General features: G+C 42.4%; 1 protein-coding gene across 1 annotated transcript in view; it reads right to left on the reverse strand.

Annotated features, from left to right (window-relative positions):
- WDFY4 (WDFY family member 4) overlaps positions 1-26,392 on the reverse strand; it is a 135,141-nt gene that overhangs the window by 106,114 nt on the left and 2,635 nt on the right. The window contains exons 2-13 of the mRNA XM_034415593.2: positions 24,339-24,631; positions 22,623-22,737; positions 21,977-22,083; positions 18,713-18,868; positions 18,396-18,585; positions 17,087-17,270; positions 14,170-14,351; positions 12,615-13,067; positions 11,825-11,926; positions 10,271-10,461; positions 6,282-6,883; positions 4,567-4,660 (exon numbers count right to left, since the gene is read on the reverse strand). Coding sequence (XP_034271484.2) covers positions 4,567-4,660; positions 6,282-6,883; positions 10,271-10,461; positions 11,825-11,926; positions 12,615-13,067; positions 14,170-14,351; positions 17,087-17,270; positions 18,396-18,585; positions 18,713-18,868; positions 21,977-22,083; positions 22,623-22,737; positions 24,339-24,631 — 2,669 coding nt within the window. The remainder of the gene's footprint in view (positions 1-4,566; positions 4,661-6,281; positions 6,884-10,270; positions 10,462-11,824; positions 11,927-12,614; positions 13,068-14,169; positions 14,352-17,086; positions 17,271-18,395; positions 18,586-18,712; positions 18,869-21,976; positions 22,084-22,622; positions 22,738-24,338; positions 24,632-26,392) is intronic.

Raw genomic sequence — 26,392 nt, forward strand, 5'->3', positions numbered from 1 at the left:
TGAATACATGTTTTAAAGAAAAAGAGGTGATCGTTATGGCCATCTTCTTCATACTAATTTAACCGGGGGGGGGGGGGGGAGGATCAACTTGAATTTATTTAGTACATAAATAAAAATTGTGTCAAGTGTAGACCTATAATAAATGGGGTAGTTTTGATAAATCTATTTGTTAAAGTTATAAATCTGAAAAATAAACCAGTGACATTACGGCATGTCCTGCACACATACTATAAAGCTCTCCTATAACCCAAGCCGAGATGATGGTCGGACACATTTTTATATATGCTCAGCCAAAGATCATCAGCGCAAGTCCGTTCATGTTTTAGTCACGATGCTGCTTGAGAACCAAAGAAATGGGAAAGATATCTAAATGTCCGCCATGCTGGTTTCTCGGTCAGTCATCTGTTACGGGCCACAACCAAGCCAGCTCAGATCTGACTGAGTGAATGAGCGAAAGTTACCAAAAGACAAACCCATTCAGAGCAGTGGTGGGTTTCACATTTTTTTACTACCAATTCTGTGGGTGTGGCTTGCTTGGTGGGCGTGGCTTGGTGGCCATGTGACTGGGTGGGCGTACTGGGTAATCATATGACTCAGTGGGTGTGGCTGGTTGGTCATGTGACTGCGTAAACGTGGCCAACTTGACATCACTCACGTCAAGGGTTAGGGTTAGGGTGCCTGGCTTCTCCTAGCCTCAAAGGCCTCAATGAGATACAATTTCCCTGTCTATTTATTTATTACTACTGAACATCCAAAATATACTATTTAATCCTACGTATATATGCCATATGTGTACATACATATTACATAGTATAGAGTGTGTATAAGCATACAAAAAGATACAATATCTACTATATATACTGTATGTGTATGTACACACACACACACACAGCTCTTCTAAAACTATACACATTCAACCTCACTTACCACATTTGGAAAAACATACCCAGAGTCCACTTTCTGCCACACATTTAACGATAACTTCTGTACATTAGAATTACACACGCCTTCAGATGTTCTTCCCTAGCTTGCACATGACTGTTAGAGCCAGGAGAGGTCATGGATTGAATAAAATGTGGTGAAACTCACTTAACAATGTTTTTGTTGCTCCCAACAATTTTGGGCTCAATTGTGGTCATAAATCAAGGACTATCTCTGTCTTCCTCTGCATGGCAGCCTTGTCCTAGTAAACTCCTTTTCCTTTCTGGCAATTTTCCTCTCTGTTAAAGGCACCAAAATAATCCAGATGATGTAAGGTTTCCTGCTACAGCAGAGGGTTGGACTAGATGACCTCTGAGATCCCTTCCAGCCCTAGATTGCTGTGCTGCTTCAAAGCGTCTTCTAAAGCCACGTCTAGTGCCAGGGTTTGTGGTGCTTCCTTCCTCTTCTCTCTCTCTCTTCCTTCCTTTCTCTTCCTTTCTTTCTTTGTCTCTTTCTCTCTCTCCCTCCCTCTTTCTTCCTTTTTCTTCTTTCTCTTTCTTTCTCTTTCTCATTCTTTCTTTCTTTTTCTTTCTTTCTTGTCTCTCCCTCTTCCTCCTTCCTTCCTTTTTCTTTCTTTCTTTCTCTTTCTCTCGTTTTTGTCTTTTTCTCTTTCTTCTCTCTTTCTTTCTTTCTCTCTTTCTTTGTCTTTCTTTTTTGTCTCTCCCTTCCTCTTTCTTTCTTTCTTTTTTATTTCTTTCTCTCTCCCTTCCTTTCCTTTTTCTTTCTTTCTTTCTCTCTCTCTTTCTTTTCTCTCTCTCCCTTCCTCTTTCTTTCTTTTTCTTTCTCTTCCTTTCTTTGTCTCTTTCTTTCTTTCTTTCTTTCTCTCTTTCTCTTTCTTTTTTGTCTCTCTCTCTCTCCCTTCCTCTTTCTTTCTCTTTCTCTTTCTTTGTCTCTTTCTTTCTTTCTTTCGTCTCTCTCTCTTTCTCTTTCTTCTCTTTCTTTTTTGTCTCTCTCTCTCTCTCCCTTCCTTTCTTTTTTTCTTCTCTCTCTCTCTCTCTCTCTCTCTCTCTCTCTCTTTCTTTCTTTCACCCGCTGGCCGGCCCGGCCCGGAAGCAGTGCATCCCCAGTCATGGGCTGGCTGTGGGCAGTGGGACCCGAGGCGGAGGGGAAGGCAAGAGGGCAAAAGCCGAATGCGCCAGGCCCAAAACGCAGCTCTTTGGCCAGGCACAGCGGGTCTCCCTCCCCCGCCACCAGCGTCAGATTTACCTTCTAGATCTTGCTGGCTTGAATACGGGATCCCTTCAGATCCCAGCAGAGCCAGCGCGTGGCTGCCCGTGAAGGTAAGGCTGGTGGCAGGCGGCCTTCGGGGGAGAGCCCTGGGACATCTGCCTGCCCTCCTGGGGCTGCTGTGCTGAGCTCCAGGCGGCGGCAGGTGGGAGGGCGGTGGGGGGCAAAATGCTCCAGGCAGCGGTGGGCGGGGGGAAGCCTTTGGAGCCCTGGGAAATGGCAGCCTTTCCGGATGGAACTTAGGGGAGTCCAATTCCCAAAGGGCAGCGAAACTCTCTCTCCCAGGAAAGAACAGCGGGGGTGGGGGGGGGGAGAGAAGCAGCAGCCGCTGACCAGGAGAGCACAGGACGGAGCCCTCCACGTGTTCTCTGGTGATCTGTTCTCTCTCCCTCGCTTTCTTGCTGGGAGAGGGAGAGAGTTTTTCACAGCGCTGCGCTTTAGATCCTGGTAAGTCCGGAAAGCGCTGCGCCAGAGAGAAATAGGATTCAACCCATTTCACTCTGCCTGGCTTTCCGGATGGGACTTACGCTTACAGGACCCAAAGTACCGTGCTGAGAAAGACGCTGCCCCAGCAAGAGAGCGGGGGAGATAAAGCCGGTCGCCGGAGAACAACGCTCCACGGGATCGGCAGCTGCTGCTTCTCTCCACCGCGCTCTTGCTGGGGGAGCGTCTTTCGGAGCACAGCGCTTTGGGGACCCATCCGGAAAGCCAGACACAGAGAAACATCCGGGTTGAAGGCCGGTACTTTCAGCACCCACGAGGAACCCAGGCTTGGAGCAGTTTTGGAGGTGGTTAAGGAGGACCTCTCCTCGGCCCCAGCCGTGCGCTTTCAAGCCTGGCTGCTTGGAGTGAAAAGCTATGGCAATAGCTCAGGCTTGAAAACGCACGGCTGGGGCCAAGGAGGGTCCTCCTTAACAACATTCCTTGTGGACACTGGCATGCCTTCCTCTCTGCCACCAGCTGTGGGAGGAAGGTAAGACAGTGGGCCCGCGGCAAACTAGGCTGCAGGCAATGCGGCCTTGGAATGGAGCCGCACCGGGCCGTGGTGGCTTAGCCAGCCACACAAGCTCAGTGGGGACACTGGAGGGGTGTGTGTGCAGCAAGCTCTGGGGAGGAGGGGGCTAGCCCAACTTACCTGTAGGTAGGAGGAGGCAGCTCAGTTAGGGCGCAGGACAGGCAGGCACCACGTGGGAAAGCAGTTTAGGCAGGCAAGCCGCCCAGGAGGCTGGGGCAGGGCAGGAGAGTGGGGTGAGCGACAGGGCAGCAACCGGGCAGGCGGGGAGAATGAGTGGCGACCAGGCAACGGGTTCAGGGGCATGGCCAGTCAGTGGTCGCTACCAGTTCGGTGACCCAGGCCAAATTACTGCTACCGGTTTTCCCGAACCAGTAGAAACCCACCACTGATTCAGAGCCATTTCCAGTTCTCTTCCGTCAGGGTTGCAAATGATTTTCATGAATTGGGGCCTCTAATTCACCAGCAATTGAGAAAGTGTCATCTAGATTTTCTAAGAAGACTGTAATGCTTTTTGTACCTTAAATATTGCTTTTCCTAATAATAATAATTTTGCTTCAGCAAAAAAGCAAGGTTAAGGGGAAGAATGACATCGTGAAGATCTTGGCTCAGTAAATCCGCATTGCCCTCACAAATTCAATAGAGCCATAATGGAGTACAAGGAATTGATTGTTCGCATTATGACAGCAGTCCTGCCAATAATGAGATTGCCTTGTTTTGAATAAAATGTGCTGTTTTCAGAGATGCTCGTTCCAGGAAAAAAGGGTTTTAGTGAAAAAAATTAATGGTGACAGGAAAGTAGTCTCCGTTTCCCCAGCTGTTATGGATTGATTTCCCTACACATCCCTTCCAGAGTCTGACAGGGGCACAGGAGATGCAATTACAAATCAACAAATAAGCCCACAACTTTGCGTCAGAATGAAGTCTGAGGGCAAACATGTCAGTTGGTCCATCCACCCCATGCCTGCTCTTACGTGGCGATTCTCCTCTCACCAGCAGACTCCATACTTGGGAGTGCCTTGTTATACTTGGCATATAACTTAGATTGCAGATGAGGATGCTAATATTTGACTCATTAATTTTTTTGCAGTTGCGTAGGTTTATTTATTTATTTAACTAAATAAGTATCAAGTGAGTATGAATACAGATGAAAGAGGGCACTGTAAATAGGATGGGTGTAGAATAGATTTCCTTTCTTTTTTGCTTTGATTTTCTTTCATTAATTTTCTCTTTTGCATAATACTATTTATTTTGAAAGGAATAATGAGTATGCTAGGCTATGCTACATAATCTCATCTGTGTAAAGTTGAGTCTCCCTTGGGGGCATCAGTCACCTGTCGACTTACCTCAGGGTAAGCTTCATTGTAGACTTTGCCAATCAGTGTCACCATGACACACAGGGCTCCAGGACACACAATCACTGAGTCCTCACCTCGTGGCCTTCAGAGAAAAGACAAGAGGACACCTATAGCATTTCTGTACACTTGTATACCTCAAGACAAAAGAGTAGGAACCAGGTCATAGTCCTTCTCTTCTATTCTTGCATAAAAACAGGAAAGCAAATGCTTCTGCAAACTGGGAGGGGAGAAGAAATTGCAACCTCCTTGGTGGCCAAGGATACCCCAGAAAAAGATGGCCCTCCCAGCCGCCCCTAGGGAAGCTAAAGCTTCACAATGGGGTTCCCTTAAGCATTTTCCCCCAGGAGAGAAAGGGAAGGGACATGTTTTGTGCTTCAGATCTTCCTTCTTGAAGCAGAAAAAAAAAACCTAATTCTGTAGTATTCTGTAAGAATTGGCTTGCATTTGATTGTGTCTGAGTAGAAAGACTTATTTCCTCCAGGTTACCAAAGAAGGCATTCTGATTTGTGATCACGGTTTTCCCAACATTTGAGAAGTGTCTGCTTATTTAGAACTGCCTTATAACAAAATTAATGAGTGGAAACTTTAATTGCCTCTTTTTTTCATAATTTTGTGAATGAATTATGGTTCCTCCCAAGATGAGAGAAAAACAGCAAAGAGAAAAAGAAACATTCCTGTTTGGTGTCTCTCGTTATGATAAATTATTTTGAATCAAAATTTTGGTCCCTATTTGACTTGTTATAGGCTGCTAAATATTGGCTATCATATTTTGCAATTTAGATCCAACTTTAAATATCTATAATTTTGTTAACAAACAGTCCATCTATGCAATCGAAGACTTCCCATATATCTAGATAACATATGCAGCTGAATCTAAAAAAAAGGGGGGGGGGTTTCAAGAAAAGACTGCACACTCTGGAGACTTAAGGATGTGCAAGAAAGAAACTCCCATAATAATCCCACTTTAATTTTAATTAGTAGAAACTTGGACAGGCTTCCAGGAATGATTGGGGGGGGGGTCTCTATTTGACCTCACCTACATCAGGGGGCTGAGAGGAGCCGAGAGTCCAGGGAATCTCCACCTTAGCAAATTTATGATGTGTGGATGTCACACCGGCTGGGGAATTCTGGCAGGTGAAATCCATACATCTTGCCAAAGTGAGGAACACCAATTTAGATTGATATGCATGTATAATTCTACTTAAAATTAAGCATTATTTGAAAGCAGAAAGATCCAGAAGGCTATGAAAAAATGCCACTCAGTTTGATTGGAGTTTCATTTACGTTTATATTTTCCAAATACGCATGAACTGGAATGGACTTCCGTGATGTTCAGAACCCAACTGCAGGCCACCCTTTTGTCCTATCCAGGATGTCCTTCAAACCACTTTTCTCTAAAGGAATGGGAAAATACTTTAGAAGAGGAGCTGCTGATGGCAAGCGATAGCAAAGAAAAATTGTCAATAACCTCCTTTGCACTTGAAATAATTGTGCCCCTTCCTTGTGACTAACACAGGGTATACTTAGATCTGCAATTAACATGAAATCATTTGAGCTTGTCTTCTCACTAAACCTACATTGGAGTGATCTATAAATGTGTACACTCATGAAAAAATAGGCCCCAAGACGTGTAAGAAATAAGATAATTAGAACATCCAAATTAATGCTTCCAACTTTTTATATCATAACCGCCAACGGCCTACCTGTTCTGGGGTTCTGGCAGCTGGACGGCAGCTACTTTGTTGGACTTTCTATGGTGCCAAAGATTCCCTGGAGAATCTTCTTGCTGATTTTCTGTCCCATCCCAAATGCCCAAAGTGGGAGGATCTGTTTCCTCCAAGCAGCTCTTGAGGTTGAAGGGGTTCATCTTGGCCATGGAATCAAGGAAGCTGAATATCCTGATGCAGCTTTTTAGCCGAGTTGGGAAAAGCTCAGGTGAGCAAACAGCTGTATTTGAAAGCTCAACAAAGGATCGTGGTTTGTTGATCTGCATAGGAATTTGTCCCCACCTTTGTGCTGAAAAGCAGCCAAGCATGCCAAGGTCCTCCGCCATCCTCTCAAAGAGACCGTTCTTCTGGAAGAAGCCCTTATTGGCAGGGTCCAAGTAAAGAGCGGCTGCCATTGTCTGGAGAATGCGTAGTATCAGTCCTAATATGTGGCTGTGACCAAAGGAGGCCCAGACACCTGAAGGCGGGTCCTGCAAGGCACCTTCCATGTCAGCCAGAAGGGAAAACAGCCCATTGAAGCCACTGCTGGTTCTGAAGGCAGAGCGACCCTTGGGGTTCACCAGGGTCTTCAACAGAGACTAGCATTGGAGAAAAACGAAAGAAGAACTTATCAGCGTATATACAAAGTTTGCAAAGAACAGCAGCCAACTCCAGAAGAAAACTGGTCTTGACTAAAGTCCTTCAAATCAAGAATTTACTATGCTAAAGATTGATCGTTTCCAGAAGGTCTTCACAGAAGGGTTCAGCCTACCCTTTAGTGGAAAATCATTTTGTTAATAACATGGATAGCATGACAGGGGGAAAAAAAAACATTTTCTGGTCTAGTTCCTGGAGGTTAGGCACCAGAAGCAGCTTCTCCCTGAAGAGTCCCTTAGACAGGTTGACTCTGGTTAACATAGGAGGCCCTGCAACAGCTACGTACGGTAAATATTAATTTGCCTGGGATTCTATACATAATAACAAGCATTTTGAATTGCACCTGAAAACCTATCGGCCACCAATTCATAAGAAGCCTTAGGTCCAATCTTGGGCTTTAAAATAGGCTTTTTTATTATTGTAGTGGCTAGGACCAATCAAGCATTTTGAACTAACAATGGCTTGTGGGCAGGCTTCAAAAGCAGCCCCATATTGAATGCATTGTAGTAATCTAATTTCATGAGGGTAATGGTTTGAGTCATTATGGCCAGGACTTTTGGACCATAGAATGTCAGAACACAAGCTACAGCTATCATATCATAAGACAAAATGAATTATCCTTTCATCAGAAAGCATCTGGTAACACCTTTTCAGAGTAACATGTTTTATCAAAAGACATAATCTTTTGTGAAGTACAGCTTACTTCATCAGAAAATTGTCTTCTGTAAACTTAGGAGGATGTGACTATGTGTTTGCCTGTATAAGGGGTTTTAATTTTTTTAAGATATATGATTTCAAAATTTCATCCTATACAAACTTCTCTCTGATACCCATTTTGCCTCCTCTTCCCCCTTACGTCTACCTTCTTCATCCTCTTAAAAGAGGGGAGGGTGTGTGCCAGAGACACAGGGAGGAAACTTAGTTACTGCCATTCAGTTTGCATGCTAATGTATCACACCAGGCAGTAACTCCTGAAGAGGCATAAACCTAATAAACTGGACCTTGATGTATCAGAATGGCTTTGACACAATCTGGAGAGGTCAGTCATAACCACATTTCTTCTGGCTCTAACTCTGTTACAATTTAATTGTCTATTCTTCTGGCTTTAATCTGTAACAGGCCTGCCTGGAGTGGAAATCCCTAACTAAGTTATAGCTAACAGAATTTATTTCTGCATGGCTTTCTTCGTTATTCCTCATAATTGCCCACCGCCTGCCGCTCTGGAACTCTCTAGCACTTGCACTTGGGGTTTAACAGCTAAATATAAATTAGCAAATCAATCTGAATTTGAACATAATGTAATCAGGATCCCAAAGGCTACAGCTAGTAAATTCATTCTCTTATATTATGTATTAATATAGTTATAATTTGTCAGAATTAGGCATCAAAGCTGCATTATTTTTTATATCGGTTCAGGCAAGCAGCAAACTTAGCCATAAGAAGAATTTTAGATTAGCTGTAGCTGTGGCAGGTTTGTTCTCTTCAATGGACAGAGAATATCCGTGTGTGAAGTGGGGCGGTTACTTCCTTCCACTCTCTCTAATACGGAAGCTATAGCTTTATTTTTTTCCTCTGCAGCCTTCTAGGAAAAATGGAAAAGGAATTACAAAGAATCAGGAGCATACAAGAAAAATGTTCATCAGTGGGATTCAAATTATTCTGAACAAAGACTCTGGAGGTTGAGTCCCTCCCAGAACTAATAATTCAGCAATAAGAGATTCTGTATAGAAACTGCCTCTTTTCACATTTCCTCAGGAAAATAGACTTGCCCTAGTATGTCCAAATTATTTTCCCTGTCAGTAGGTATCATGGACTAGAAGTAGCATCAGTCTCTAGGTGGGTGAACTTACTTAAGGTAAGTTACTTTCCCCAACCTGCTGGATGATTGGACTCTTGAAAAATTCCTCTCAACAGATGCTATTGTCTTTATATAATTATATATATAATTAGGTTTATAGCAGTAGCAGTGCATTTAGACTTATATACTGCCTCATATTGCTTTTCAGCACACTCTAGAAGATTTACAATGCCATCATCTTGCCCCCAATAATCTGGGTCCTCATTTTCCTGATTTAGGAAGGATGGAAACCAACCTTGACTCGGTCAGGATCAAATTCCTGGCTGTGGGCAGAATTAGCCTGTAATACTGCATTCTAATCACTGCGCCACTATGGCTCTTATTCCAAACATGGGAAGTTAAATCTAACTTCTAAATTGTTTACTGTGTACTTGGTTAATTAATTCTGTTTTGCATTTTGCCTGACACACTTGCCCTCTTCACAACCTAGTCAAATTGTCATTATGAGCAACCATCTCTACATGTAGCTTTTAGTGCAATATGGCAATATAGAGTATTAAAAATCTGAGATTTTACTAATCAGTTACCAGCTGCCCTCTTTCTACTGCTTCTGCCTCAGATTTAAGAGTCTCCTGCCCAAGAACAGGCATGGCAAGTCATAGATCAAAGGACCCCTTGACTATCATTCTGTTCTTCGCTGTGGCCAAATGGATCCTGTGGAAATTGGACAAGGAGGCCATCTCCCTGAGAGCAGCCTCGTCCTCTTCATCTCTACCACTTCATATCTGGAGGCCTCCGGGTAATGGTAGATGGAAATAAAAATAGCCCCACAAGCTAAACCTGCTCTCTCTATTCCAATAATCATTCCCATCTTATTTTAAGCCTTCTTGGCCTTATAAAAGCACCAGATTGGGGGCCTTGAGGACTGAATCCAAATTTTGGCTGTTCATGAGGCCACTGAAAAGGATAATTGCTCTTAACGGTCTTCTCTCCTGATCCCCTTAATGGACCGTTGACTTTCTTTAAGTAGTTATTGACCATTGCAGCAGCAATGGTTTTTAGAGGCCAAGAAATGTATCTGATATTGGGTCATATCTTCAGGGGCAGCAATTGCCAAATACACACACACACACATCATTCACCAAGTTGGAAGATACAGGAGAAATCTCTTAGTGCAAACCCCTGATCCCTGCAGGATCTACTAAAGATTTTAGAATGGGTGCCCGCCCACCTTCTTTGGTAAGACTTCCAAGGAAGGTGGACATATCACTTCACGAGGCAACCTGTTCCACTCTTGGGCAGGACTTACGACCAGGTAATTCTTCCTAATGGCCAATAGTATTTTCAGTCTTCAGTTAGAGGTCAGTTTTAGGGGCTGGTGACACATTTCAATAAATTATTTCCCTATGAGGCAAAGTAACTATATTTCCATAGTTTAGAACTTCCCTATGATTCATGGTCTAGTAGAGGAACAAAGCCCAACCCTTAATCTTTTTCAAATAAGATAGATCTGGCATTTACTATTCCTTACTTTAAGTAGATCCAGCTTGAAGTGTAGTTCGCCCTGAGTAGAGGAGCAGAGAGCCCCAATAATGGAGCTCATGTACTCCTCAGGGTTGATTATGGACAACTGCTCCAGGATGTTCACGGCATCACTTCGGTACAGCTCGCTATCCACATAAATCTTGATGTAGGGCACCATGCCATAGTCCCTGAGAATCACTGAGAAATCACATGTATAACTTACTATTAAGCCATGTTCCAAGCAGAATCTGAAGGATGGTCACTTAATGATAATAATTTCATAGATTATTTTATAATGTATGACCAGGTTCATAGATCAGTTACTAGAATCATTAAATTTCATAGTACAATGAACGCAACATTGTATGAAAGGAGTAAAGCCCATGGCTTATGTGAAATCTTAAGATATTTATTGCCCCACTCCTGAAAAATTGGTGTTGTTACTATGTGCCAAAATTGGTGCAGTCTCCTTCTCAATCTTTTGCTCTTAAGCATTTCTTCCTTGTGCAGATCGCCTTATGATCCGCTGTGCAGCTCGCCTTATGCTGCTGTGGCCACCCTGCAAATACTTCCACAGGAGTGAAATCCAGCAGGTTCTGGAGAACTGGTAGCGGAAATTTTGAGCAGTTCGGAGAACCGGCAAATACCACCTCTGGCTGGCCCCAGAGTTGTGTGGGAATGGAGATTTTGCAATATTCTTCCCCCAGGAGTGGGGAGGGAATGGGGATTTTGCAGTATCCTTCCCCTGCCACACCTACCAAGCCACGCCCACCAAGCAACACCATGCCCACCAAGCCACGCCCACAGAACTGGTAGTAAAAAAATTTGGATTTCACCACTGCTTCCAAAGTATTTAGCTCTGGGGTCCTAAGGATCATCGTTCTTTGTAGCCCATCTCGGCTTTCCTGTCTCACTGTATGAATTCTTTCCACTGAAAGATGGGAAGGCATCTCTGAAGGTGCCTGCCACAAGCATTCTAATGTCCATGAAAATGTTTTCAATTCTGCCACCCTTTCAAAAAAAAATTTCTGATTAAGAAAGATAGGAAAATATTGAAAAATGACACAAAAAAGACACAAATAGAGACAGAAATAGCCTTCTGTTATGTGGACCTTCTTTAAGATTCCATGAAAAGGAAAAGTAATTGCATTTCCTCTGTTGAATTAGTCTAACCCAACATTAGCATGCTTTATGTTGCACAAATTAATTTGTAATCGCCTTAAAGCTTCTCTAAAATTGTAAGATTTTTCTGAATCCATAGCCAGGTCCCTAAGTCCCTGCACATGTTAGGAAATTGCCTTTAGAAAACTATGTGGGAAAAAGTTGCCTCTCTTTCTTTCCCATGGTCTGTTCTTATTTTCATGGAGAGTTTCCTGAATCATGAATCTTCCACGGACCAGAACAGTGGCAAGACTAGAAAAGCAAATATCTACCAGGTGACTGGACTATCCACTCGCTTCAGGCTCAGCAGAGGAAGCAACAGATGAAGTTTCCCATGAACTAATATCCGCAACCCTCATGTTGTGGCCAGTGAAACTGGGCGGGTTCTCCTCTTTTTTACCTGTGTTCCTGACAGATCCCACCACCAGAGCGGCTGCCATCTTCAGAATCCATTTGAGGAGATTCTCCTCTTCTGACACCTGAGAACTTGTTTGAGTGCTTCCTGCATGACAAGAAACCAGATCAATTTCCTCATGAGTAGCGCTGGATATGGATGGCTGTCCTTTCCAGAAATAGGAAAATAAATTCTCAGAATGACAGAGCTCAGAATGACAGAGCTCTGTCATTCTGACCTGCTGCCTCAGGAGGTGAGGAGATGCAACAGATTTGGAAGACAAAACAGTGTGAAAAACAAGAAACATCAGGATTTAGTTAAGGAGATTGGGGGGGGGGGCTGTTTGAAATTAAAATGGAACCTATAAAGGAGGGAGGGGGATTTAAGGAAAATATCAAAAGTATGAAGAAAGGGTGGGAAGGATCCAATGAAGCCATGAGCAGGTAACATCTCAGATTAGCCTTTGACAGAAAACTGCTTATATACCGTGAATGATGGAGGGAAAGGAGAAGGAAGCAAATTTCTCTGAGCAAATGTTTCATTCCCCTAAAAAGCAGGAAGAGTGTCCAACCTCTGCTGGCACTAAAAGAAGGTCCAGCGGGAGGAAGCAGCACATCCTACAGGACAGATTGTCTAGTTGGGAATTTGGGATCAACACAAACGTAAATTTCAGATGGGGCTCTTATAGACCACAGGCAACCAGAGAAAAGGGTAGAGCTGCTGGCAATCCATTCCCAGCATGAAGAGTTTGGAAAAGATTTAGAAAAAATGTGTATTTATTTAATATATATGATACCTTTCTTTATCAGTCTTTTGGCTTCTTTACGCAACTGAACAAGCAGGATTCCTAAAAGTCCGGAATCCCTGAAGATATCTGTCAAGAGGGGGTCTCTCTGTGTGATGCTATGGAGGCAGCCCAAGGCAAGCGAGGCGCACAAGGGCTCGGTGTTCTCATTGATCAAGCACTGGATCTTCTTCAAGATCTCGTGAGGGATATAAGACAGGTCCTCCACCACGGACTCCACCAGCTGGAAGAACTGAGCCTGGACCTGGAAGGGCTTGAGAGGGATGACCCCCACAAACTGGCAGATGGGCTGCAGAGACCACTCGAGCAGGAAGAAATTCATGGGGTCCCACGTCCAGATGGATTTCAGGACAAGCAAAATGTACTGACAGAGATTTGGGTTGTTGGATTTCTGAAAAAGCAGTTCTAGTACTTGGAAAGCTTTCAGGTTCCTTATTCTTTTTCCTGTGGAAACAATAATCCTATCAACAATTTCTGTGACAGTTTTAAAATTATTGTTGCTCCCTTCCTGGTGCTGAATCTAGGAAAATGTATTATATTGCAGCTGTTTGTCTTAGTATAGCTCTTTAGAGCAGAAAGCAAGGATCGTCTGCCTTCCACGAGGCCCTCCTGATGGCCATTCTTAATCTTCCCCAGGTGAAGCCTGCATATCTTTTTCAAGGGGGCCTCATAGTGTGTCTCTTGGTCACCCTCTAGACATTTTCCCATCCACCCATATTCTCTTTAAACACAGCATGAAGGAAAGTACTTTTGCACTTTACTGTGAGCAATAGCAATAAAGACTTACATACTGTCCCATAGTGCTTTACAGCCTTCTCTAAATGGTTTACAGAGTCAATCTGTTGCCTCCAACTATATGGGTCCTCATTTTACCCATCTCGGAAGGATGGAAGTCTGGGTCAACCTTGAGCCAGTTATGATTGAACTGCTGGCAGTGGGCAAAGTTAGCTTGCAATACTGCATTCTCACCACTGCACCACCATAGCTCTTACATGTTCAATAAATACAACCTATTATATAGCTGTTATTTAATTACATGATAATCTTTTTTTTAAAGAAGAGTTTAATTGAACTTGGAAATCTTTAATTAGAAGTATGTTTGTACATGATGGTACTGGTGACACAGATAAAGGATATTTATTCTTTTATCTAATTTATGTCCCATTTTTTTACTTTTATAAACACTCCAGGCAGAGTAATCATTTTTATTTATTACCACTTTTTAATAATAAAATAATCTCTGCTCAAGTCTATCCTAAAGCATTCAGCTTTTAATTTCCATTTTATAAGGAACAATGAAACCAGAATATGTAAATGCAATGTAAAAAATTAATTCTCTTGAAACAAAATTATGTTGCATTTCTTGAAGAGTCATGTTTGTGATCAGTAAGTCTAACAATACATGGCATTTCGCATTATTGGCAGTTTCTTCCCCCCTCCCCTTCCATTTATTAGGCTATATTAAAATCTTCTATATGACATATTTTATTATATTTGTATGCCATTAATTTAAATGTCCTAACTCACTCCTACCTGAGTTACTTACCAGAAGAAAGGGGCTGCTTCTCATTAAACTGTGGCAGTTTCTCATTAAACTGTGGCAGTTGTGGATATACTATATTGCGTGAAACACTCAGTTCAGTTTCTCCACAAAGTGTCAGTTGTGTCACTAAGTCCAGTGTTTCTTTGATGCTGGCATTTTCTTTTTTGTCCAGTGGCCCTTCATATCTGGAAACACAACTGGAAGACTTAATTGGCGGAAGAATCATTTTGCACGCAATCATAGAACATAAAAATCATACAATGACCAAATTGGTAAGGATCCTAGAGATCTTCTAGTCCAACCCACTGTTCAAGGCAGGAGACCCTATACTATCCCAGTCAAATGACTGCCCAGTCTATTTTTGAAAATCACCAATGATGGAACACCCACAATCCTGGGAGGTAAACTATTCCATTGATTCTCACTGTCAGGAAATTTCTCCTTAGTTCTAGGTTGGATCTCTCTTTAGTAAGTTTCCACCCATTACTTCTTGTCCTGTCCTCAAGGGCTCTGGAGAATAAGTCAATCCAGGGGTGAAATCCAGCAGGTTCTGACAGGTTCTGGAGAACCGGCAGCGGAACTTTTGAGCAGTTCGGGGAAACGGCAAATACCACCTCTGGCTGGCCCCAGAGTGGGGTGGGAATGGGGATTTTGCAATATCCTTCCCCCAGGAGTGGGGAGGGAATGGAGATTTTGCGGTATCCTTCCTGTTCCATGCCCACCAAGCCACACCCACCAAGCCACACCACAGCCACCAAGCCATGCCCACAGAACCAGTAGTAAAAAAATTTGGATTTCACCACTGAGTCAATTCCCTCTTCTCTGTGACTGTCCCTCAATACTGGAAGATTGTTATGTGTCCCCCCTAATCCTTCTCTTTGATAGGCTAGACATACCTAGCTCCCTTAACCTCCCTCCATCCCCCTAATCATCTTTGTTGCTGTTCTCCGCACTCCTTCTAGGATTTAACATCTTTGTTGTATCATGGGGACCAGAACTGGGCACTGTATTCAAGTGTGACCTCACTGTTGCGGTATAAAGTGATATTATCACTTCTCGCAATCTGTGAAGCTCTAGAAGAATACCTCTTTCTCCTTAAAGCTTGGTTGGTCAGTCGGCTGCTGGGTTTTGGGAAAAGGTTGGTGTCCTCCTGAAGTAGTTTTTAGAAGGGGCGAAGGCAGTGATGGGCTCCAAATTTTTTAACAACCAGTTCTCTGCCTTAATGACTGGCTGGGTGGGCATGGCTGGGTGGGGGGGGGGTCATGTGACTGAGTGGGTGTGGCCAACTCTATGTCATTTGTGTGGGTGGTATCTATATGGGACAGGCAGGGTTGGGGAGGGAATTCAGGGGTCTCCGGTGGCGGGGCGGGAGGAAAGAAAGATCCAACCAGTGTTGGGTTTCAAAAAATGTTACTACCGGTTCTGTGGGTGTGGCTTGGTGGGCGTGGCATGGCTTGGTGGGCGTGGCTTGGTGGGGAAGGATACTCCAAAGCTCCATTCCCACCTCACTCCAGGGGAAGGATACTGCAAAATCCCCATTTCCTCCCCACTCCTGGGGGAAGGATACTGCAAAATCTCCATTACCAACCCACTCCAGGGGAAGGATACTGCAAAATCCCCATTCTCTCCCAATCAGCTGGGACTCCGGAGGCAGAGAATAGATGGGGTGGGGCCAGTCAGAGGTGGTATTTACCGGTTCTCCAAACTACTCAAAATTTCCACTACTGGTTCTCAGAACTGGTCAGAACCTGCTGAAACCCATCTCTGGATCCAACCCATTTGTCTCTGTGTGTGTGTGTGTGTGTGTGTGTGTGTGAAAGAGAGAGAGAGAGACTGCATCAAGCTAGACTGGGGAAAGCCGGCTGCGAGAGGAAGAGAAGCTGGGTAAACTGGACCCAGACGCCCCCTTCTTCGCATGGAAGTGGAGATGGAGAGGGAGAAGGGGGCAGAGGTGGCCACTAGCATTGAGGGGAGAGTGCCACACAGAAACGCTGCCCCTTTCTCCCTCTCCATCTCCACTGCTGGGCAATCCCATGCAAAGAAGGGGACTAGCAGAGAGGGGAAGAGTGCGAGGTTGCTGCTTCTGGGATGAGGTCCAGCTCACCCAGCTTCTCTTCCTCTCACAGGCAGCTTTTTTGGGCCATTTTCAGGACGTTTTTGGGGCCATTTTCAGGCCGTTTTTTGGGCTGTTTTCAGGCTGTTTTTTGGGCCGATTTTGGCCGGAAAAACAGCCTGAAAATGTCCCGAAAACCGGGCAGGGGCAAGGCCAGCCGGTGGCCCAATTTACTGGTTCTCTGAACCATGCAGAATTGGGACAATCGGTTTGGGCGAACCAGTCAGAACTGGCAGCAGCCCATCTCTGGGCGAAGGGTTAGGTTTCCCTCTCAAAGGGATTCTGCTGGGATTCTCTGATTTTCCGGTGCCACTGATGGGGAAGGAGCTCTAGTGATGCATTAGAACAGTTCACTGGTGGGGGGGGGACGGGAAAGCCCCATGGTATGCACTGCTCAGCTTTAGCAAGGATGAGCCCACAGTCGTTGATCTATGGATACTACGAATCATTGTGTTCTTTTGTTCTGTCCTGAACGTGACAAACATGCCTAGAAAAAGGCACAAGCTTTGATTTATGTTTGCAAGAAGTGTGGGATAAAGTTATTAAAGTCTATCCCTGAGGAACATTTGACCAGAGGTTAAAGGGAAAGTCCATACAAGAAAACTGAATAATCTGCATTTTAGATGCAACATGTTATTGTCCAGAATGGTTTAATACCCCAATTCCATCACTGGAAAGAAATGTGCATTTACAAGCATACATGAATGTTAAAAGGTACTTGAATGTATTTTCTCCCCAAATAAAACAGTAAGGTGAAAATCTGCCAGCGTCACATCTTGGCAGCCACTATGCTATCAATTGACTTGCCTTAAAAAAAATTTCAACAGCAGCTGGTGGCCACCATTGCTCTCAAACTCCAAAAGCAAGGCTGGGGAAATCGGGTAGGAATTCCTCACAAAATGCAGGATAATATTGATGGATTCACATACTTCCCAAGTAGGCGAGGAATCATCAAGCTGTGACAAATTGTAAATAGAAGTTTTGATGCAATCTGTAGATAGAAAAGTATTGCATATAATAGGTAAACGCCACATGTAAGATTGTAGTCATCCTCACCAGGGGTGGGTTCTTCTTACCTTTACCACCAGTTCGCATTGTGCCCGCGTGCTCTTCTGCACATGCGCAGAAGCTTCTGCACATGTGCAGATCACCTATGATGACGTCCGGGTCAGTGGGCAGAGCCTCCCGCCGGTTTTACCAGCGGTTCCTGCGAACCGGTCCGAACCCGGGGCAACCCACCACTGATCCTCACTCTGTTTTATAGAAATTTCTACTTATTCTTCTGGCACCATAAGATTAATGTACATTAAGCTTCATACATACCAAAATATAACCTACAAACTCTGAATTGGAAAAAATGTTTAAATCAAGAAAGAATAAGTGTAAGAATATAATTAGAGCCTTATTGGATCCAGTCAAAGGGTCAGCAACCTGCTGGATTACTCAAATTGGATTAATCTAATCGGAACTCTATGAAAAGTTGGACAGCAGCCCAAGGCTAAAGGAGAAATAACGCCAACTGTCAACCGTTCCAGCACCTGAGGTAGCAGCCGGCTCAAGAAACTTCTCCCAGTCACACAGCATGAAACACCAGCAAGAGAGGCGGTGAACCTGCAGTTGTGGCTTGCAAACTTGTAACAGTCCTTGAAGAAAATGACCACCAAAAATGGCCACATTTCAGCTGATGAAACAAAATTTTTTTAAAGGGAGTTTTATCAATTCAAAGAGCAGAGTACAAGGTAAGCTGATTACTGAAGCAACTTCCAAGGGAATGCAGTCCAGCAAAGGAGCTTCCTCCGTGGATGAAAATAACAGCCACAAAGGCTGTTACAAGAGGCGCAGAAAATGTTTTGCACGGAAAATTTAGAAATAATTATCAGGCTCTTGCAGGTAAAACAGGACCTGCACATTTAAGGAAAGAAAATCAGAAAGAACAGTGGATTGAAAGGAGAGAGGGGATGCAATTGTGCTCCATTAGAAAACAAAGAGTCATTTGTAATTATGGAGAATCAAAAGGGAGACGTCCTGGGAAGCCGCACCCCCCCTCACATTAAGTGAGCAAGGATCAGGGACTGAGGCCCCTGAATGGAGGCAAGGGGAAATCAGGGCCAGTTACCTTGCAGGTATGAAATGGTGGTCTCGGAAAGGGCCTTTGAAATCGTTTGTAGCACTTGGCTTGTAGGCTGTTTCCAAGCAGGGCTGCCTTGATCCCAGAGGGAGGATCTTGCTATGATCAAAGATTTAAGATGACTTGACATGAGAAGCATCTCCACACCTTGTTTTTCTGCATAAATATTGACCATTGTCTAAAAGTATACAAAAACAATAATACCACTATTTGATTCAAATAAATCTTTTTTTAAAAAAAGAACAAAACATCCGGTTCTAGTCTATTTTTAGATGGCCCCTCCAGGCCCAGCTGCAACCACCCACCTGCACCAGCATTTCTTGGGTCTTCCGTGTGGCCTGCTGCTCCTCTTCCCTGTCCCCAGGAGCCGTTTCCAGGGCAGATACAAAGAAGAGGTGTAGGCACTGCAGCAACGTCACAGGCAACCCAGACTTGATTATATTCCACCGGAGTTCCTGTTCCTGCCCCAAAGAAAATAATACAATGTTTGATGCTCATTTCAGAATCTGCCCAGAGAGCATTTTTAGTGGGGAAAAATAAGGCTGGTGAGAAAAGTTCAGTCTTTGTAAACAGCAATGGCTAACACAAATAGATTTCACAGAAGATAACGTTGAAAAGGCACTATGTTAGACTAAAACCATCTCTATCTATTGGACCTGATGGATTATGTGCACACTTCTTAAAAAATGCGCACTTCTGCTATAGCAGAACCCCTAAGCATAATTTCAAAAATCTTTCAGGACCAGCTCCCTACCCAACCTATGGTCACTAGCCACGGTCATCCCTATCTTCAAAAAGGGAGACCCCAGCCTAGTCAAAAATTACAGACCAATCTCTTTATGCTGCGTCACCTGCAAAGTCACGGAATCAATCATCAACCAATCCATTACCCTCCACCTAGAAACAAACAACCTACTCTCTAATAAACAATTTGGTTTCAGAAAAAAATTATCCTGTAATCTACAACTTCTACACTGCAAAAACATATGGACTACAAATCTTGATCAGGGCAAAGCAATAGATGCAATTTACATAGACTTCTGTAAAGCCTTTGATTCAGTGGTACATGATAAACTACTTCTAAAACTAAAACCAAGGGCATCTCCGGACCCCTCCATAATTGGATAACCGTGTTCCTGTCAAAACAGACAACAAGTGGTCAAAATAGGGAGAGCCCTATCAAATCCTGCACCTGTTAATAGCTGTGTCCCCCAAGGCAGTGTTGTAGGACCAACACTCTTCATACTATACATAAATGACCTTTGTGCTCATATTATAAGTAACTGCATTTTCTTCGCAGATGATGTAAAACTGTTTAACACCACCAACAATGCTGCTACCCTTCAAAAAGATCTTGACTTTATGTCGGAATGGTCAAAAAATTGGCAACTCCAAATCTCAAACAACAAATGCTCTGTCTTACACATTGGCAAAAGGAATCAGAACACAAAGTACAAGCTGAGTGGACACGACCTTGTAGATCACACTCACTCAGTCAAGGACCTTGAACTACTCATATCAAATGATCTAAGTGCCAAAGCCCACTGTAACAACATCGCCAAAAAGGCATTAAGGGTTGTAAACCTAATCTTGTGTAGCTTCTTCTCTGGTAATATTACACTACTAACCAGAGCATACAAAACATTTGCTAGACCAATTCTCAAATACAGCTCATCTGTCTGGAACTTGTACTGCGTATCGGACATTAATACAATTGAACGTGTCCAGAAATATTTCACAAGAAGAGTCCTCCACTCCTCTGCTCACAACAAAATACCTTATGCCACCAGACTTGAAACTTTGGGCTTAGAAAATTTAGAACTACGCCGCCTTCGGTATGACCTAAGCATAGCTTATTAAATCATCTGCTACAATGTCCTACCTGTCAATGACTACTTCAGCTTCAGCCACAACAATACATGAGCACACAATAGATACAAACTTAAAGTGAACTGCTCCAAACTCAATTGCAAAACATGACTTCAGCAACAGAGTGGTCAATGCCTGGAATGCATTACCTGATTCTGTGGTTTCATCCCCAAACCCCCAAAATTTTAATCTTAGACTGGCTACTGTATGAAAATCCCAAATTGGCTATCGACAATGAAGGCAATGACACACCCAAATACAATAGACCTCAGTAAAATGGTAAGATACTCAGAAATTTTAGACGAGAAAGGAGAATTAAAATCAGTGCAAACATTGAAAACACAAGGAATAAATATAGAATGGTGGCCGTACTACAAATCAAAACAAGACTAAAAAAAATCAAGAACAATTCAGCATATATGAAAAACAATTGGAGTTGGATAAAATTTTATTGGGAACAGAAGGAAAAATTATTACAAAATTATATAAATTTCTACTAAGACATAAAATGGAAGAGGAAGTTGTAAAAGAAACGATGATTAGTTGGGGAAGAAATTTCGGCCACAGCATAGAATTAGAACAGTGGGACAAACTATGGGAAAGGAACTACAAACTCACAACAGCAGTTACCTACAAAGAAAACCTCTATAAAATGTTTTATAGGTGGCATTTGCCACCAGCGAGATTGGCCAAGAAGTATCCCAATTTATCACCTAATTGTTGGAGATATAACTATAAATCCAGAACATTCTACCATATGTGGTGGACATGCCCCATCACAAGGAAGTATTGGTGTCAAATTCAAAAATGGTTGGAAGAAATTACAAAGCAAAAAATAGATATGAAAATTGAATTGTTTTCATTAGGAATACTGGACCTGAAAATGAATAAAACCCTTTAATACATTATATTGCACATACTTACCGCAGCAAGAATCACATTCACAAAAAAATTGGAAACAAAAAAATATACCATCAGACGAAACTGTAATAAGGAAAATTCTAGAATGCGCAGAGATGGATAAAATGACTATGGAGTTGAAAGAGAGAGAGGATTCGAACTATTATGAAATATGGAATAAAATGTACAGTTGGCTCGAAAATAGAAATCAGAACAAGAAATATTTAACTTAATATTGATGAAACTTAAAGTAACTGAACAACATTAAATAAAGAGAGGTAAATATAAATGAATATAAATGTGTAGATAAGAACAAATGAATATTATAATGTGTATATATATATGTTGGAGTAATGTGATTATTCTACTATTGAGTAATAAATAGAAACGACAGAAAAGCGATTTTTCAAGGGAAAAAAAAGAGAAACTAAGGAAACCCAGTTGCTTTTTGGAAAAGCACCTTTGGGACAACCATGACTGAGAGTCTCCATAGATTACAAAACGTCTCCTTCTCCAGCGCTTGGAGCCTCATCTCACCATTACTGCATAACTAGCCAGGGCACACCAGTCTATTGTGCTGTTTTCAGTCTCTGCTACGACATACAATGTTTTCATAATTCTTTTAGACTGTGATGTAGATTCTATGCTTTTTAATTGACCACCCTACCCTTCCTATGCAGGTCTATAACCATAATCAAGGTTTTAGTTTGATTTGAGTCAGATGAGTGAACGGAGCATTCTTGCGGCCTTGATGCCAATGCTTCGAACTGCATGAAGAAGAGGGAAGATCTTTCTCTTACCGAGGTGTAGAGTGAAAGTGAGTAGATTGATTTTAGCAGCAGGTAACCGGCAGAATCCAGCTCTCCCTTCCACTGCAGAAATTGCCACACAAGCAGTCGAGCGTCTTCTGTTCTTGTGGCGGCCAATATTCACACCATGCAAGAAAGGAGCAAGAGGGTCAGCAGATGGCAGAGGTGCCAATGGTGATAGATGCCAGACAAATGTGAAGAATGACACGACTGCAGAACATCATTACTCTGCACGTGTGCTTACAATCAACCATTCAGAAATCCATTCAACACACTAGAAATAACTGCTGTATAAAGCAACCACTAAATTACAGCAGTTCTAGGAAAGCAGCATAATTTCCTGGCTCCTTGCCGACTCTGGGAATTTTCCCTGCAGTCACACCTAGTACAATATTAATCTTTTTGTCTGTGGCCACTTACAATTTTTTATAGAATTCTCCCATTCCGTATCCTCATCATTCATGCTATCGTACCCTAAAGGAATGAACTGGTATCCTGATCTGGCCTGAATAAAACAGAGCTATAAAGACAAGAGTTTTTAATGTCTGCTGGACATGGTTGGCGCAGATCTTTTCAACAACAAGATAAATCAGAAAGCAGAGAGCAGGCTGCAGGTTAAGTACATAAAGAGGCCCACCTGCTGGATTTCCATTCATTTTCTTCTTGATTTCTTTCACCAGAAAACTGGAAGTTTCACTTGCTAAAAGCTGGATATTTGGAAAATAGACACTGCCATCTGACTGCTCCCAGGCCTAAAATGTGTTTTTTTTAAATGTAAAAAAAAAATTATTGACATTCAATGCATTGACTTGGTAATTTTCCCTACAAGAATGATTTTTTTCCCTGACTGATTTTTGTTCTTAGCTGGAAGCTTCTTACATTCAGGATTGTCCTTTGAGGAATGTAGGATAACTACCATGGCTTTCTAACAACTACTGCATTCCCAGCACCTTCCAGAATGGGTTCTCCTGGAGCCAGAGAAGCCAACTAGGTCATCCGAACTGCCATCTTGAATTGGACATCCCTACTCAGGACAGGCTCAGCACCTGGATCGTCCCAGTGGCTGCTTTCCACCTCTCAGGGCCTTCTTCTCAACTTAAAGGCAGAGAAGGCCCAATCCATCTTTATAACCTTTGGGGATCTGTAACTCACAAGGATCAAACAGCTTTGAACTGGTGGACAATAAAGAGAAAAGAGACGTGCAATCCCATTCCTCCATATACACTGGGTGTTAATTCAAATATGCCCCAACACTTATTTAGTTCATTAATTTCTAGGCCACTCACTCCCAGTACAATTGCTATTCTGGTCAGTTGTACTTTTACAGGTTGTTTTTTTGTTTATGAGCCATTGGTGTAAAAATACAACAGACTACAACAGAAAAACACCAAAGCTAAATTGTCACAAACTAGATCAAGCAAAAGGAGAATATTCTGAAATGATAACAGTATGAAAAACTTGTGTGCTGTCATTTAGGCTCAGTGTTCTCTTAGGTCCACCCTGGATTTAAAGAACTTGTACAAAGAAGAACCTGGAAGTTAGTCAGCGAATGCTAGCAAAGGAGAGTTTACGCAGATGGGGTGCCAATTGCTCCTTCATTGCTAATTAAAAGCCACAGCTAAGCAACATTGCTGCATTCTGTAATGAACCCTTAACAACAACCCCTGTTCAGCTCCATCTGATCCGTGGCATCATTTGTAAGAAAAACGTCTCTGTGGTGTTATGAAGCTGAGTTTGCATGATCCTCAACAACTCAGCCACCATAATCATACCGTTACCCCAAAATCAATCTAACAGGAAAATTGATTTTAAAAAAGGGTTTCTAATCAACTGCAAATGTAGCTGACTTAAAAATTTGTGGTTTTCGGCTTCACCTCAGTAAAAGGTTGACACTTCCATAGCACAAATCACAGGTGAAGTAAATCTATGTCCCTTTACATAGGCGTATTCTGTTTAAGAAGCCTGAATGTTGCCCTTTGTTAAAGTAATAAAGTAAACATAATGACACGAGAGAGCACAAGTATGGGGTGGAATTAAATAAATTCTGCAACACTATTTCAAGCAGCTTTAATTTCCTCTCTCTGCTAAACATTTCCAAGACTCCCAGTGTTGCCTCTGTGGGTCCTTGTCCCATCAAGCAGTTCTTAAGCAATCCACTGAACAACGCTGCCTCGCAACCTGAAACCAACTGCTGTTTCCAAATGGAAGTAAAATGACACCTTCCCTGCTACCTTTTCAGGTAGGCCATTTCCTTTCTGCTTTTGTTCTTTTCTTTTCTTTTTTCTTTTTTGCTATGGATATCAGCTGGATGTCCTTCTATTGAAAATATCCAATAATATGAAATCCAACTAACCTTCAGAAAAGTGGTCAGAATGGCAAGCCACCGCCTCTGCTGTTCTTCTGGACTCAGGAAAAGAGCCACCTCCATGTACTCCAAGACTTGCCGGTCCAGGGTCTCCTGTCGGAAGGAGAGCTGCTGGTGTGGAGGCTCTTCGCTACACTGTGAAGGCTGCTCTCTGACTGCTGACCCATGGCCTCCTTCGGGAAGGGTGGGATCCTGGCTTCCATGCTCATCTGGTGAGTCCGCTTTCTCTTCCAATGCTTTTGGTAGCTCTAGCACAGGTTCCATGCTTTGGTCAAAATGATCTGGAAGAAAATAGAACAAAAACAGAATTGGAAGGGACCTTCGAGGTCTTCTAGTCCAACCCATTGCCCTATACCATTCTGGATAAATGGCCGTCAGTCTCTTCTTGAAGACCTCCAGTGATGGAGCACACACAACTTCTGGAGGCAAGACATGCCACTGATTAATTGTTCTCACTATCAGGAAATTCCTCCTTAGTTCTATGTTGGGTCTCTCCTTGATAAGTTTCCATCTCCCTTTAAAGATCTTCCAGCTTACTTCCAGCAGGTAGTTTGGAGAATAGGCCAACAACCTCTCTTCTCTGTGACGGCCCCTCGAGTACTGAAAGACAGCTATCACGACACCCCTAATCCTTCTCTTTAATAGGCCAGATATACCTACTTTCCACAACTGTTCATCGTGCAGTTTAGCCTCCAGAAGCCCAGCCATCTTTTTTGCTCTTTTCTGCATTCTTTTTAGAGTCTCAACAATTTTTTTATCTTCATGACCAAAACTGGACTCAGCATTCCAAGCGTGTCTTCACCAGTTCAGTATAAAGCAGTATACTTGCCTAATTTTGAACTATATTATCAAGCAACAAGTTTAATGTGGATCAAAGAATGGATAACTTTAAGAAATACGAGATTATTGAACTTGGAGGGACATGATTTGTTGACGGGATGGCATGCCTTTTTATGGTATAAAGGAACCAAAATACAGGGGTACTTTAGAAGACGTCAGATACGCAAAGCTTTGTGGTTGAATTGGGAGAAGGTTAAAAAACATCATTATTTGAAGAGTCCAGTCTGGATATCTACAATTGAAGCTTTTTCATATCCAGTAATATTTAAAGGGGAACAAATTGTTAGATATAGTGAGTTATTGGATGAAAAGGGTGAACTTAAGTTAAAGCAAGATCTAGAAGATCAGGGATGTAAGATGGATTGGTTTTCATATATGCAAATATTTTCTAGATATCGAGAAGATCTCAAATAAGAAGGTTTTTATAATGTTTTGACTAATCTAGATAAGATATTAATGGGTTCTGATGACTATGTAATTAAAAAGTTATATGGATATTTGTTAGAGGTAAAATTGGAAGAAAAGCAAGTTAAAGAATCAATTATAGCGTGGGGGAAAAATTTTGGTTATGGTATTGATTTAGAGAAATGGCAAAATTGTGGTCACATAATTATAAAATGACAATGTCTACAACATATAAAGAGAATTTGTATAAGATGTTTTACAGGTGGCATCTACCCCCGATGAGGATAGCCAGAATGTTCAAGAATAAATCGGAGAAATGTTGGAAGTGTCATCAGACCCCAGGATCATATTACCATATGTGGTGGACATGCGTAGAAGCAAGGAGATATTGGACTAAGATACACATGTGGTTGGAAAAAATGATAAAAAGACACACTGATTTTAAACCAGAGATATTTTTATTAGGGATCTTACCAGAGACATTAATAAAGAATTGCAATATTTAATTGTAAATATTTTAACAGCGGCTAGAATTGTAATTGCTAAAAACTGGAAAGGAGAGAAGATACTTACTGATGAAGAAATTATTAAGAAAATGCTGGACTGTGCTGAAATGAGTAAATTGACATTTGAAATAAGAGAACAGGAAGATAAACAATATTATTTGATACGGGAGTTATTTTATCAATGGATAGACAATAAAACATGGAGATGAAATATGATATATTAAATGAAATTAAGATAAAATGTGTAAACACTTTTTTTTTAGGGGAAAAGAACATTTGTCATATATTGAT

This window comes from Pantherophis guttatus, chromosome 5, assembly GCF_059756535.1.
Source record: "Pantherophis guttatus breed Tessera chromosome 5, ASM5975653v1, whole genome shotgun sequence".
NCBI lineage: Eukaryota > Metazoa > Chordata > Lepidosauria > Squamata > Colubridae > Pantherophis > Pantherophis guttatus.